Source organism: Trichechus manatus, unplaced genomic scaffold, assembly GCF_000243295.1.
Source record: "Trichechus manatus latirostris isolate Lorelei unplaced genomic scaffold, TriManLat1.0 scaffold00086, whole genome shotgun sequence".
In the NCBI taxonomy this organism is placed as follows: Eukaryota; Metazoa; Chordata; class Mammalia; order Sirenia; family Trichechidae; genus Trichechus; species Trichechus manatus.
The window spans coordinates 4,170,721-4,184,498 of NW_004444022.1; the positions used below are offsets into that span (position 1 = coordinate 4,170,721).

The following is a 13,778-nucleotide window of genomic DNA, read 5'->3' on the forward strand; positions in this document are numbered from 1 at the left end:
CAAAACAATGGAAACAACCTAGATGCCCTTCAACAGATGAATGGATAAACAAACTATGGTACATACACACAATGGAGTACTATGCAATGAGAAAGAACAACAATGAATCTGTGAAGCACCTCATAACATGGATGAAACTGGAGGACATTATGCTGATTGAAATAAGTCAATCACAAAAGGATAAATATTGTATGAGAATTGTATGTGAATCTACAATTTTATCAGTAAATTTTTAAATTAAAAATTCTGCTATATATGTCTGGGGTCTGAAAAGCTTGCGAGCAGCCATCTAAGATACAGCTTTTGATCACTACCCAGGGTAAAATAGGAAGAAGAAAACCAAAGACTCAAAGAAGAAACTAGTCTACAGGACAAGTAGTCTACACAAACCATGGTCTCATGTACCCTGAGACCAGAAGAACTAGATGGTGCCCAGCTACCACTACCAACTTTTAATCAGGGCCACAATAGATGGACTCTGAAAGAATGGGTGAAAAATGTGGAACAGAACCTCAAATTCCTAAAAAAAAAAAAAGACTTACTGAGCTAGTTAAGACTGGAGGACTCCCTGAGACCATTGCCCTGAGAAAATTTTCAAACCTTGAACCGAAACTAACCCCTGAGGTCACCTTGTAGCTAAATAACACATTGGCTCACAAAATTATAAATATCACCCGCAAGTACTGTGCTCCTTTAAAAAATCATCTATATGAGACCAAATGGTCAACAATTACTTTAAAACAAAGATGATAGTGTAAGGATGCTGGGGAACTAGATTAATGGAAATGGGACAACCACAACAGAAATAATGAGAATGTTCATGCATTGTAAAGAATGTAACCAATGTCACTGAACAATTTGTGTAGAAATTATTGAATGGGAACCTAAACAGCTGTGCAAACCTTCACCTAAAATACAATAAAATATTATTTAAAAAAAATCTTACTACATAGTCAATGGAATATTATGCCACTGTAAAGAGAAAGAAGTTCTAATGCGTGCCACAACCCGGATAAACCTTGAAAACATTATACTGAATGAAATGTCGGTTAAAAAAGGACAAATACTGTATGATCTCACTTACATGAAACAAGCAAATACAGAGAAATCAAAGATTATTAATGGTTACCAGGGGTGGGAGGGGGGAAAAGGAAAGTTTTGTTTGAGGGCAAGTTAGTTTATATTAATGGTGGTGGAATAGTTTGGACAAGTAAAGCAATAATGGCAAAACAACGTGAAAATGTAATCAATGTCATTGAAATGTAAATGTGGAAGTTGTGCTGGTGAATGTTTTGGTGTGTATATTTTCATCACAATAAGAATGAAACAGAGAGAGAAAAAAAGACCTTACTATTTTTTTTCCAGAATAATACTCTACTCTGTCATCTTTGGCATCGTAATAGCTTATTTATTGGCTGCTAAACAGATTGATATGAGGCCACAGACAGTGAACAACTACAGGCCACTTGGTTCAAACTAAGCTGACGCTGATGTTTCTGATCTCACTCTATGACACTTTGTGCTTTTCTAAGGAGTCATCTGGCCTCCAGTGAGCTCCCTGGTGCTGTTAGTGTGCAAACAGGCTGCCTGAGCAATTCATGAGTGTGGTAGAAGAGACTGGAGAAGGAACTAGATACCAACTTGAAAGAAATAGTTGAGGGAGCTGTGGCTGTTTCCTCTGAAAAAAGGTGGCATGGGGGATAGGATACCTGGCTTCAGACTCCTAAAGGGCTGTTTGGGGCAGAGAGAGTGACCGTTTCTTTTGGGAGCTTAAGAGTGAGCAAAGATAGAATAATCAGGGGTTGACCTTAGGGGGTACTTTATAGATGCAGATATGAGCTTAGCAGAAAGAAAGGCTAACTGAGTTGCCCAACAATAAAAAAAGCCGTCTCTGGAAGTAGAAAGTGCCCTATTATTGGAAGCAGTCCAGCAGAAGTCACTGAACATCTTTCAGAAATGTAGGAATTCCCTTTCAATGTGCAGATTCTAACACCAAAGTAATCATGTGAAACAGGCCTACTAGGGTTTATCCTACCATGTCTCTTGTCCCCTCACTGTCATCTTTTTTCCTGACTGAAACTTTCTCTTCCCTGGTGTTTAGAAGGGAATGAGAAGGGCTCTGCGGTCTTGAGATCAGTGTTCTGTATAGATTAGAGTCTCTGCAGGAAAATTCAAGTTATATTTTTTTTGGTGGGATTTAGGGAAACAGTACCAGCGGTAGCCCCCTGGTCTAATTTGGGGGATTGATGTGGACACAGAATAACCATAGGCATCCAGGGAAACTTTTAGTTCTGACATTTTTGCATTATGTGAAATGTAATTGTTTCCTATGTCTGTTTTCCCTAATAAACTGTGAACTCTTTGAAGGACACCATGTCTTACTTTTCTCTCTGTTCTTCCTGCATCTAGAACCTTAGACATAGTGGCTGTTTGAGAAATAATTTCTCCACAAAGAGTTTGTCAGTCATTGTCATGGTTTGAATTATGTCCCCCAAAAAATGTGTGTATCAATTTGGCTGGGCCATGATTCTCAGAATTGTGTGGTTGGCCTCCATTTTGTGATTGTAATTTTATGTTAAAGAGGATTAAGGTGGGATTGTAACACCACCTTTACCCAGGTCACATCCCTGATCCAATGTAAAGGGAGTTTCCCTCTGGTGGGGCCTGCACCACCTTTTATCTCTCGAGAGATAAAAGGAAAGGGAAGGAAGCAGAGAATTGGGGACCTCATACCATCAAAAAAGCAGTGCCAGGAGCAGAGCGCGTCCTTTGGACCGGGGTCTCTGCGTCGAGAAGCTGCTAGTCTTGGGGAACACTGATGAGAAGGCTGAGAGAGAGAAAGCCTTCTCCTGGAGCTGACATCCTGAATTTGGACTTTTAGCCTACTTTACTGTAAGGAAATAAACTTCTCTTTGTTAAAACCATCCTCTTGTGGTATTTCTGTTATAGCAGCACTAGATGACTAAGACAGTCATGGTCAGATAGTTTCTAGTGTGGTTTAGATACATAATGCTGGGCTTGCTTTTCTTCCCAGAGAGAGGTAGGGAGTATCTTTTTGGGTGACTCCTAAAATAGACAATGTGACTATTTTTAAAGGTATCTCCCCTACCACTTTCCTCATTTAAAGGCAACCAGGTAGATAACATGATGCTCTTAAGAGCTGAGCTTTTAATAAAATTCCCAGTCAGTCCTGGACATCTTAATCTAGTGATGATGCCTTAGGGCGGAGGAGAGGGGCTGGACCCTTGAATTCTACCTAAGGACTGGGGAGGCCTTTATAAGTAATCAAGGCTTTCTTGGGCTTTAGAACACCTGGCTGTTCTAGTATGGAGGGCTCTCTTTCCAACCCTCCTCTCCTCTTTGCTTTGGGGATGGGATGTTGGCTTCTTGCTGTGATCTCAAGATAGGAAAAAGGGAATCCAGAAAGGCTAAATTAGGGAGAGAAAGAAAGAGGCCCCAACTCAGAGGAAGGTGTTCTAGGAGAAGCTGGGCCTTCTCAGTCCCCTTGGTGGAGAGGTGGGAGCACCCAAAGAACAGAGAGGCTTTACCTTGGTGCCTGTTTGAGTTGTGGGGAGGAATATACAGGGGTACTCTAGGAGCAGGAACCCTGGCCTTGCCAGACACCTGTCTATCTGTCAGTCAGTCCTTCCTGGACTTCCCTGCAGGCGGCCCCTTTCCTCTCGCTGGGATAACTCCCAGAATGGCACTGGTAAGATAACACGGCCCCAGAGCTGAGTTGGGGGAGGGAGGGTAGCCTAAAATTAGCCCCCTGGACCAAGTTGCAGAGAGGCAGACGTCTAGCCTATCGGCGGCATTGTCAACAGTGGAAAACTAGGGCCCTGCCAGGTCCGGCTTGGGACAGTTGGGGCTCCCCCAGGAGGGGACACTGGGACCCGAGTGCTTTGCAGAGGGACAGCGAACCCCGGATAGCACGGCCTCAGGCCGAAGCCAAGTAAGTACATTGAGCCTAACACCCGACTTTGCCATGAAGGAGTGAGCGGCCGTGCCCCAACCTCTGGGCTTCAGACCTGTGACCACCACCTTCCGTAGTAGGCTGTTTCCTCTGGATCTAGGATCTGTGGCTCTGGGGAGGCTGGTGGAGAAATCTGCCTGCAGATGGGAGGAGGGACACAGCGCCTGCTTCCTGGGGTATCTGTCCCAAGAGGGTGTGTCTGCCTAGGCCCTCTGGTCTAAACTAACCTACTTCTTGAGGGAAATTGCAGTTACACAATACAGGGGAGAGTAAAGGGTTTGTCTTTTTGTCCCTGTGTGGTGTTTGTAAGTCTGTGTCCGCGGGTGCAGCAGAGTGGACATATGAGACAAGCAGAACTGCGTGGGGGAGGAAGGTGAGGGTTAAAAATAGTCTACTATTGCCTGGAGGAGTGTTCTAGGACACGGGAAACTCTTTGGTAATAGTTCTTAAAGTAGATTCACAGACCCCCAAGAGGGCCTTAGAGAGAATTCTAGGGGTCCAGAAACTTGACCTTTTCCCCCCCTTAACCTTTAGTTGAAATTTGTCATTTCCTCCAAGGATGAATACAGGCAGAAAATGGCAGAAGTACACCAATTACTGTAACTCGGTCACCATGAGAAATCACAGACATTTCCTGCCATATTACAGTTGTGGCAGAGATCTCAAAATGCCATTTATGCTCAATACCACTTAGAAATTATTAGTAGATCTTGTTATTTACTGTGTTAATAAAGAAGCAGATCTAGTCTTCCTATATCATGCAGTTTTAAAATTACTTTGATAACTGTATTTCAATATGATTGTTTTCCTTTAATCCTTTGTATTTTATTTTACGTATTAAAAGCTATCAAAGATTCTATAGAAGAATTCTGACCAAAAAGGGAAAAATGCAGAACAGAATTTCCAAATCTCATGGACTCCAGACTTTCTGGAGTCGTGGAGGCTGGATGAACCCCTGAAACTATTACCCTGAGATAATCTTTAAACCTTAAGCCAAAAATAGCCCCTAAAATCTTCTTAAAACCAAACAGTAGTTTAGCATAACTAGTAAAAATTGTCTGCCTTGAACATTATGCTCTTTTAAGAACTATGTATATGGGATCAAACTGACAACAGCAACTCGGAAGATTAGATAGGGACCTTAGAGGGGAGTGAGTTTATGTTAATGGCTCCCCCATTAACAACTCAGAAAAGGAAGGTGAGAATGGTTGCACAACTTGAAAAATATAATCCGTGTCACTGAATTGTACATGTAGAAACTGTCGAACTGGTGTATGTTTTGCAATGTATATTCTCAACAACAACAAAATAAATAAAATTTTTAAAAAAGCTATTCTCAGAAGGGGTCCACAGGCTTAACCAGATTGCCACAGGAGCCCATGGCACAAAAAGGTTAAAACTGTTGCATTTTTGGAATCAAGGGAGTGGCTCCTTGCACACAGTGGGCACATAATAATTCTTTGATTAATAAACCATAGCAAAATAAGATTAGCCAATAGACTAGCTGGAATTTTTTCATCCTTATCTAATGGAGGCTCAATTCACTCTAGTGCCATAGCCAGCTAGGAACCATGGCTTGATCTCCCTCTAGAGACTAATTATATGGTGATAGCTTTACCCTTTGTCCCCTCTTCCTGCCACCTTCATTTCCCCATACCCCACCCCTCAAAATATAGTAGTAAGAAGGGAATCCCTACTACTGTCATAAGAAATAATTTGTAAGGGAACTTTCTATGATTGAAGTCTCTGGAGTTCAGCATGACACTCAAAGCTGATTCTGGGAGCTGCAACATTACTCTGCTCCAGGAAAGGGGGAGGGGTAAGTGTTTGTGCTTCATGCAATAGAAAGAACAAGGTGGGACGTAGGGAAACCTGTATTCTATTTCTGACTCTGCTATTTCCTCACCTGCATGAAGTCCCTGGGTGGCACAAAGGTTTAAGTGATGGACTACTAGCTGACAGGTTGGCAGTTGGAACCCACCCAGAAGCTCCACAGAAGACAGGCCTAGCAATCTTCTTCCAAAAGGTCACAGCCTTGAAAATCCTATGAAGCAGTTTTACTCAGCATACATTTGGTCGCCATGAGTCGGAATCAATCTGATGGCAGCTAACAGCAACAACAAGGCACTCAGCTAGTTCCTTACCCTTTTGGGCCTTAGTTTCCTCCAAACACAAAATGGGGATGATTCTACTTATCCCACTATGTAAAATTGTTTTGAGAAGCATAAAACGATAGGTGTGCTCGGCGTTCTTGTTAATAGGACAACAGATTGGGTGACTGGGATGATATGACTTCCCTGGCTTGTAGTGCCATCTATGCCAATAACAACTGTGTGACCTTAGCAAAGTCTCTGCTCCCCTCTGAGCCTTGTTTTCTCCATCTCTAAACTGAGGATATTAATGTAAATGATCTACAAAATCCCCTCCAGCTCTGAGGTTCTAGAAGTTTCTCTAGGTAGAGAGCAACAGTCATAGAAATTGAGACCTAAGTAATAATAATCATCATTGTGAAAATAATTACTAATACTACCTTCAGGCACTGTTCTAAGCACTTAATATGTGTTAACCCATTTAATCCTAACAATAACCTCTGAGGCAGGTACTATTATTATCCTCTCTTCACAGATGAAGAAATGAGCACAGGGAGATTGAGTGACCTGACCTAGGACACACAGCTACTAATTGATTGAAGCAGAACTCCAGACCCATATTTTACCACTATGGCCTTTCCAGCTGCAGTGGGGACAAAACAGACCCATATAAAAGGAGTTACAATACAGTATGATGACTACTATAGTGCTAGGGGAGCACAGACTCTGGAGGAATTAACTCAGCAGAAGAAACTGCATGTGGTAGAAGGACCATCCATACAGAGAACTATCATTGCCTTGCCCTTATGGCTGAATCTTGGGATATAAGCAAAGGAGTAGTAGGAAGTGAGGCTGGAGAGGTTGGCCAAGAAATGCTTGTGAAGGACCTGTAAGCCAGGCTGTTATTTAAGGCTGTACCCTGAAAGAAAGGGGAGCCATTAAGGGATTTAAAACTGGGGACTGGCACAGACCAGATTCATATTTTTAAATGATCACTTTACCTACAATGTGGAGAAAAGATTGAAAGGGGAAACCATCTAGGAGACCACTCAACAGTTGAGGCAAAAGATAATGCAGGCCTATATAAAGCACTGGCTGGGGTGGGCCTGAGGGGAATGGCCTAGGGAAGTCTCTAGGAGGTTAAAGCCACAGGACTTAATGACCAGTTGGGTGGGAGTGGAGGAAGAGGTAAGAAGACTGAGATAGGTCTTGGGTTTTTCATTTGGTTGACCAGGTAGATGGTGAGTAACTAAGACATGAACCAAGTTTGGTGGTGGGGGTGATACTGCTGACTTTGAAGTGCCAGAAGAAACTCAGTGGATACATTCCTAGAGCCGAAGAGAGAGCTGGGGGCTTAGAATGATAGGCTTGAAATCATCAGAATAAATGTGAGAGCTGAAACTCTGGGACTGGTAAGAAGATGATGGAGGAGAAAAAAGGGGGGCATCAACATTTCAGGGGAGAACATAGGGAGAAAAATCATAAGAGTGAGCTAGCTAGGAAGCAAAAGGAGGAGTTCCTAGGAGGGAATGGTTAGTGGGAACAGATGTCCCAGAAAAGTCAGGGAAGACAGGAGCTGAGAAGCGTCCACTGGATTTAGCCACAAGGATGACCTTTTCAAGAGCTGTCTCAGTGTGTGATTGAGGGTGGGGATAGCCAGACTGCAAAAGATCGAAAAATGAATGGGAGATGGGGAAGTAAACTGTAAATAACCTTTCGGATAAGTTTGGTAGAGAAGGAAGAGATTGAGAGAGAAAGATAACTAGAGTAGGAAAAACGACCATGGAAGTGTTTTGTTTTGTTTTCTAAGATAGTTGAGGGGGAGGAACCAGTGAAGAGGTTAAAGGTGCACAAAGAGGAAGCTCACCTTTGAAGTCTAATAGCTATCTATTAGAAGATAGTTATGTTCCTCCTAACAGCCCCATGAAGCAAGAACTATCATTTTTGTCTTACAGATGAGGAAACTGAGTCCCAAAGAAGGGAAGAGACTTGCCCAGCTAGGAACTGTGGGTGCTGAGTTCCAAACATAGGTCTGCCTGATTTGTAAAATCCTATTCTTCCCATTAAACCCCAAGAATGAATAAATTATAAGACCATATGTGGAGCTGATGTTTGGGGTGAAGATGGGCCTAAAGTTGAGGGTGACCTCACCTACTCACCTCATAGTTTTCTTTCTATGAGGTGGATACCAAGAGATCCTCAGCTAGCAAAGAAGGATGGGAGTAAACAGTGAATAAAAGGATGTGCATGACCCTGAGACCATGGCTGCAGGGTATGGGAGAGTAAGGGAACTCTGAAAAAGCTACCAGCTTACCCTAATGACATTAAAAACTGAGGTGGGTGACCTTGACTTTGGAGGACTAGGAATAAGACTGGTAAGGTCAGTGGGTTAGGTTGATTCAGTCATTGGGTCCATGAGTGATTTTGTAGGGCCTAGGGATAATAGAAAGAGAAGAGTTGAGGGTTGAGGCAAGGCTCCAGGCTGGGTCAGGAAGAGAAGATAGGATTTGAGCCAGAGGGGTGGGGAAGCAGTGGGCTCTGTGGAGGTGTTGGCAATCAAAGGGACTCCTGGGTTGAGGTGGTCCTGGAGGAAAAACCAATTGTCACAAGAGAGGAGGACTTGCCCTGGAAATCTCAATTGTTTTCTGCCATCTATTTTCCTTAATTTTTATTTAAGTGTGTACTTTGTAATGCCATCTCTGTGTTTAATCAATAAATGCCACTAAATATCCATTTCCTGAGCACTCTGTTGCTTGAATCATCGGTTCTGAGTAGAAGAGGAAGTCATAGAAGGTTTGGGAGAGGAATATTTGGTCAGATCATGAAAATCTATGAAAAGGTTGAACTTTATTTAAAAGATTGAGAGGTGGAGTCGAAGGCTTGCCCCATGACACTGATGTCAGAATGCTCAGAGATGACAGCAAGACACCACAAAGCACTGTTCTGTTGGCTTAGCAACTGCCAGGCCAGAGCCACCTCATTAGTCTATGCATTCTGAACTGAGGAACCAAATTCCTAGCCATGATGTAGGCCCTGTTGGGGGTGGAGGAATACAAGATGGATGCAGAGTCCTCACCCTGGAGTTCACACACTAATGGAGTACAGATAAATGGAAATGTGGTATGAAAGTTCATAGCTGAAGTCTGGATGCAATCCTTTGGAATCCCTGAGCAGGGGAAGGAGGAGATTAGAGAAGGCTTCTTAGAGGTAAGAGTTTGAGGGGGCAGGCAGAACGGCATATGCAAAGGCACCAAGCTGTGAAATGGCCTGACCTGTTTTGGCAGCTGTCTCTGGGTGGGGCCTGTAATAAGGCAGTGGGAGTGGGAGTGAGAAACAGGGGAACTATTGGTGAACATTCTGATGGTGAAGGGTAGGAGCTTGAGTTGTTTCCCATCCAGGCTTTTGATGAGGACCCTCAGCCTCTCTTCTTTGTGTTTTTGTCACCCACAGATCTGGCATATCTTACTGCTCATAATGAAAATAGTCCTGCTCCATTCAGCCAAGATGAACCTCATGGACATCACCAAGATCTTCTCCCTCCTGCAGCCAGACAAGGAGGAGGAGGACACTGACACAGGGGAGAAGCAGGCTCTCAATCAGGCAGTATATGACAATGACTCCTATACACTGGACCAGCTTTTGCGCCAGGAGCGTTACAAACGTTTTATCAACAGCAGGAGTGGCTGGGGCATTCCTGGGACACCCTTGCGTTTGGCTGCTTCTTATGGCCACCTGAGCTGTTTGCGGGTCCTCCTGGCACATGGCGCTGACGTCGACAGCCTGGATGTCAAGGCACAAACGCCCCTTTTCACTGCCGTCAGTCATGGCCATCTGGACTGTGTGCGTGTGCTTTTGGAAGCTGGCGCTTGTCCTGGTGGTAGCATCTACAACAACTGTTCTCCTGTGCTCACAGCTGCCCGCGATGGTGCCATTGCCATCCTCCAGGAGCTCCTAGGCCATGGCGCAGAGGTCAATGTCAAGGCCAAACTACCAGTCTGGGCATCAAACATAGCTTCATGTTCTGGCCCCCTCTATTTAGCTGCAGTCTATGGGCACCTTGACTGTTTCCGTTTGCTTTTGCTCCATGGGGCAGACCCCGACTACAACTGCACAGATCAGTGCCTTTTGGCTCGTGTCCCACGACCCCGCACCCTCCTTGAAATCTGCCTTCACCATAATTGTGAGCCAGAGTACATCCAGCTGTTAATCGACTTTGGTGCTAACATCTACCTTCCATCTCTCTCTTTGGACCTGACCTCGCAAGATGATAAAGGTGTTGCATTGCTGCTACAGGCCCGAGGTGAGTGGTGAGCAGGGAAGCCCTACAACCTTCCTGCTTGGGGGCCCTAGGGCCCCATATCACCCCTGAAGCCAATCCTTTCAGGATGAATTGGGGAAAACATCATCCTCCTTTCTCTCCTGGGATCCCAGTGGAGAAGAGGTTACACATTCCATGTTAGGGAAAAGGCCACTAAGATGAGATGGGGGTAGAACTAGCTCGGTTTCTGGTCCTGGCTTTGCCAATGACTGCTGTGTGGCCTTTAACAAACCTTCTCTAGGCCCGAATGGGTCCTTATTGGTACTATATATTTGGGGCAGGGTGAGGGACATTTCCGAGAAGGGAGAAGGCAATTGATGGGTGCCTACACTGAGAATTGCTCCTCATAACCTATTTCTCCTTGCTGTAGCTACCCCACGGTCACTACTATCACAGGCCCGCTTAGTTATCCGCAGAGCACTGTGCCAAGCTGGCCAGCCACAAGCCATCAACCAGCTGGATATTCCCCCCATGTTGATCAGCTACCTCAAACACCAACTGTAATCTTGCAGTCTTCCCAGGAGCCCATGATGCCTCCAAAAACCACCTGGGGACCCAGGTAGTTGGAGGGCACTACAGTTCCACCCACCTATCTGAAGCTGCTCTCCTGCATTATCCTCCACAATAAAATTCTTCACAAAATAAATCCTGGTTGTGATTGTATCTGTTGTGCTTGTGTAGGGAGGTTTGTTGGGGGAAGGGTTGTAGTTGCCCATGGGGAAGGATGGTAATGGTCTGGCATCTGACAGGCACTAGAGTCCTGGCCACTGAAAAAGCAAAAGAGAAAACTAACCCAATAGCCCATACCTCCCCAGTCAAGATCCTCTAGAGAGTTTAGAACTGAATTGCCCTGGAAGCAAGATACTGAAGAATCCAAGTGGGTGGAAGGAAGCATCAGCTTGCCCAGCCCTGTACCTCCCAACCTCTCCTCACTTTTCTAGCTGCTACAAGGTGCATTTTCAGGGGCTGTCCCTGAGCCCCCTACTGCTTTGAGTGAAGTGACCCAGGAGTCACCTCACCCTCATTCACTCACCTTGAATCATAGACTACATTCCCTCCAATGTAGTTTATAGTCGAGGTCTAACTGGGAAAACAAACTACCAAATAATTACAGTAGGGCATTTGATGCAGAATATAAACTGGTTACATAGGTGATAGGCTGAGAAGCCAAACAGGACAGGAAGCTTAGTGACAGGAGGAAACCAACACCACCCCTAGGCCAGAGGTGTAAGTGAAGAAGCATTTCCAGAGTCCAGGGAAGGGGTTCACTTGATGAAAACTAGAATCACAGCCTGTACACGAGAGCTAGAACCATAGAAGAGACACACTACTGCTGGAGAAACTGCTCAAAATAGAGGAAAAGAAGAAATACCCTCTCCTTTCCCTCATCCCTGCCCTCCAATCTGCCTCTCATGTCTCCCATTGGGGGGAATCAGAAGTCAACTAATATGAGAGCCTGGGAAATGCAGCCTACAGGGATCAGTTCCCTTGCAATACAGGGCAAAGCAGGGGAAGGAGAAGAATGAAGGGACAGTGGGAGGAGGTAGTGTGACCTGAGCTAGGAACTGGGACCACACAGCAGAAGTCGGAACTATGTTGAGAACAGGAGCCATAGAGGAGACACAATAAAGAGACCCCTCCCCAAGGCAGAGGAGGACGCTTCTCCATTTTTACTGTACTCTTACCAGTTCCTCCCATTGACTGAACCTAGCCAGAAAGTGATTGACTAGGTATGCTGGGAAACATAGCCTGCAGGTGTCAACTCCCCTATGATGTGAAGAAGAGCAGACAAAATGTGTGGAATGGATCTTCAGGTAAACAAGCCCTGAATCAGCACAGATATCCACCCAAATCCAGGAAACTTCATTTTGCCAAATCTTCATCCTTCCACAGTACCTTCTTGTATTTCCCCTGCATATCTGCAGGTGGGGATGTGGATGAGTAGTGAAAGGGACACAAGTTGAAGGGGTGGAGAAGGAGAACCCAGATAATTGTATCCAGGAAGCACTTGAGCTATTTAGATCCTTTCCTGGTACCTTCCCTGACAGCTCCCTGCATCATGACCCCCTATCATGGGGAAAGGGAGGCAGGAAGTAAGATCTTGAACTGACTTGCCTCTGCTCCCTCTCATCTCCCTCACTCCCTCTAGGTCTTAGTGCTTAAGAGACTTTAGGAAGAAAGGTGAGAAAACTGGGCATCTATCTCTGTGCTCCTGCCCCTCTCAGCTTCTAGATTTTCATTCTTAGGCAATTTAGAGAATAGCGAAAGTGAGAGACTGGACTATAAGCACAGGCAGAGGGCTTTAGGACAGGCCGACTGAGCTCTCTCTTATCTTTCTTCCAATCTGGGCTCCTAAGGGGTTAGGTTTGTCCAGGACCCCACCCTGGACCTGCCCCCCATCCTCTAAGTTAGGGCCCTTGGGAATTAGGAGTCAACTTCAGAAGTCCCATCTGCCCTAGGCCCCTGAAAAAGTACACCATTCACATGGAGTCTGGCCAGGGTGTCCTTTCCCATGGCATCTCCCAAGGCATCTGGGACACAGCTTCTCTGGTTGTCCCATGAAAGCAAGTAGACACTCTGGGCATTTCAAACTACTTGTGTTCGAGGAGATTATAGGAGTGCACCAAATTCTCAGCAGAGAGGAAGGGCTGAAACTCTTAGCCCCATTTCCCAGATGAGGGGACTGAGAACCCAGCAAGGTTTAATGCCCACGTTATTGGCATCCTGGCTCTCCAGATTACTTCTAGCTGTTCTTTTTCCAGTTGCCTGTGCTCCTGGTGGGCAGAGCTAACTTTAAGAACTGGTGCCTTAGTTCCTTCCCCTCCCAGACCCTCATCATTCCCATGCAGACAATGGGCCAAGGGTTAGAATGGATCATCTCAAATAGTCCTTCCACTTCTGATGATGAGTCTTTGAAGGTGACTTTCCCTAGGAGGTGTGAGGAGGAGGCAAGGTGATGTCACTATTCCTGGAGTAAAATCTCCCCTTTGGCCTTTAGGCTTTCCAAAGTCCCATGTTAACACTGGCCCTGGCTGAGAACCCACTCTCCCCTCCTTAGCCCCCAGCTTCCAGGAGGGCCAAGTCTTAACCCCTTCAGATGAGTTAGGCTTCTTCTCTTCCTCTTTCTCTTCCTTTCTCCCTCCCTTTCTCCCTTTCTCCTCCCTTCCCACTTCCTCCTTTCTCTTCTCTCTCCCTCCCTTTCTTCCTCTTTTTCTTCTTTCCATCCTTCCTTTATTCCAGACACTGCCATGAGCCTGGGGCTCCACTTGGCTCTGCACAGTATTTTCCCATTGCAGGAGAGAGGGCAGTCTGCTCTTGTCTTTAGCAATGGAAAAATTATTTTGCTTTATGAAGAAAGGTGACCCCAAAGAACTATATCCAAAGTGAAAAATGGCCA

At 45.2% G+C, this 13,778-nt stretch overlaps 1 protein-coding gene across 1 annotated transcript in view; it reads left to right on the forward strand.

The window, feature by feature from the left end:
• ASB12 (ankyrin repeat and SOCS box containing 12) overlaps positions 1-11,026 on the forward strand; it is a 358,674-nt gene extending 347,648 nt beyond the window's left edge. Inside the window, 2 exon segments of the mRNA XM_023736137.1 lie at positions 9,514-10,363; positions 10,752-11,026. Of these exon segments, the coding sequence (XP_023591905.1) occupies positions 9,514-10,363; positions 10,752-10,885 (984 nt within the window). The 3' untranslated portion in view covers positions 10,886-11,026.
• Positions 11,027-13,778: the final 2,752 nt, after the last annotated feature.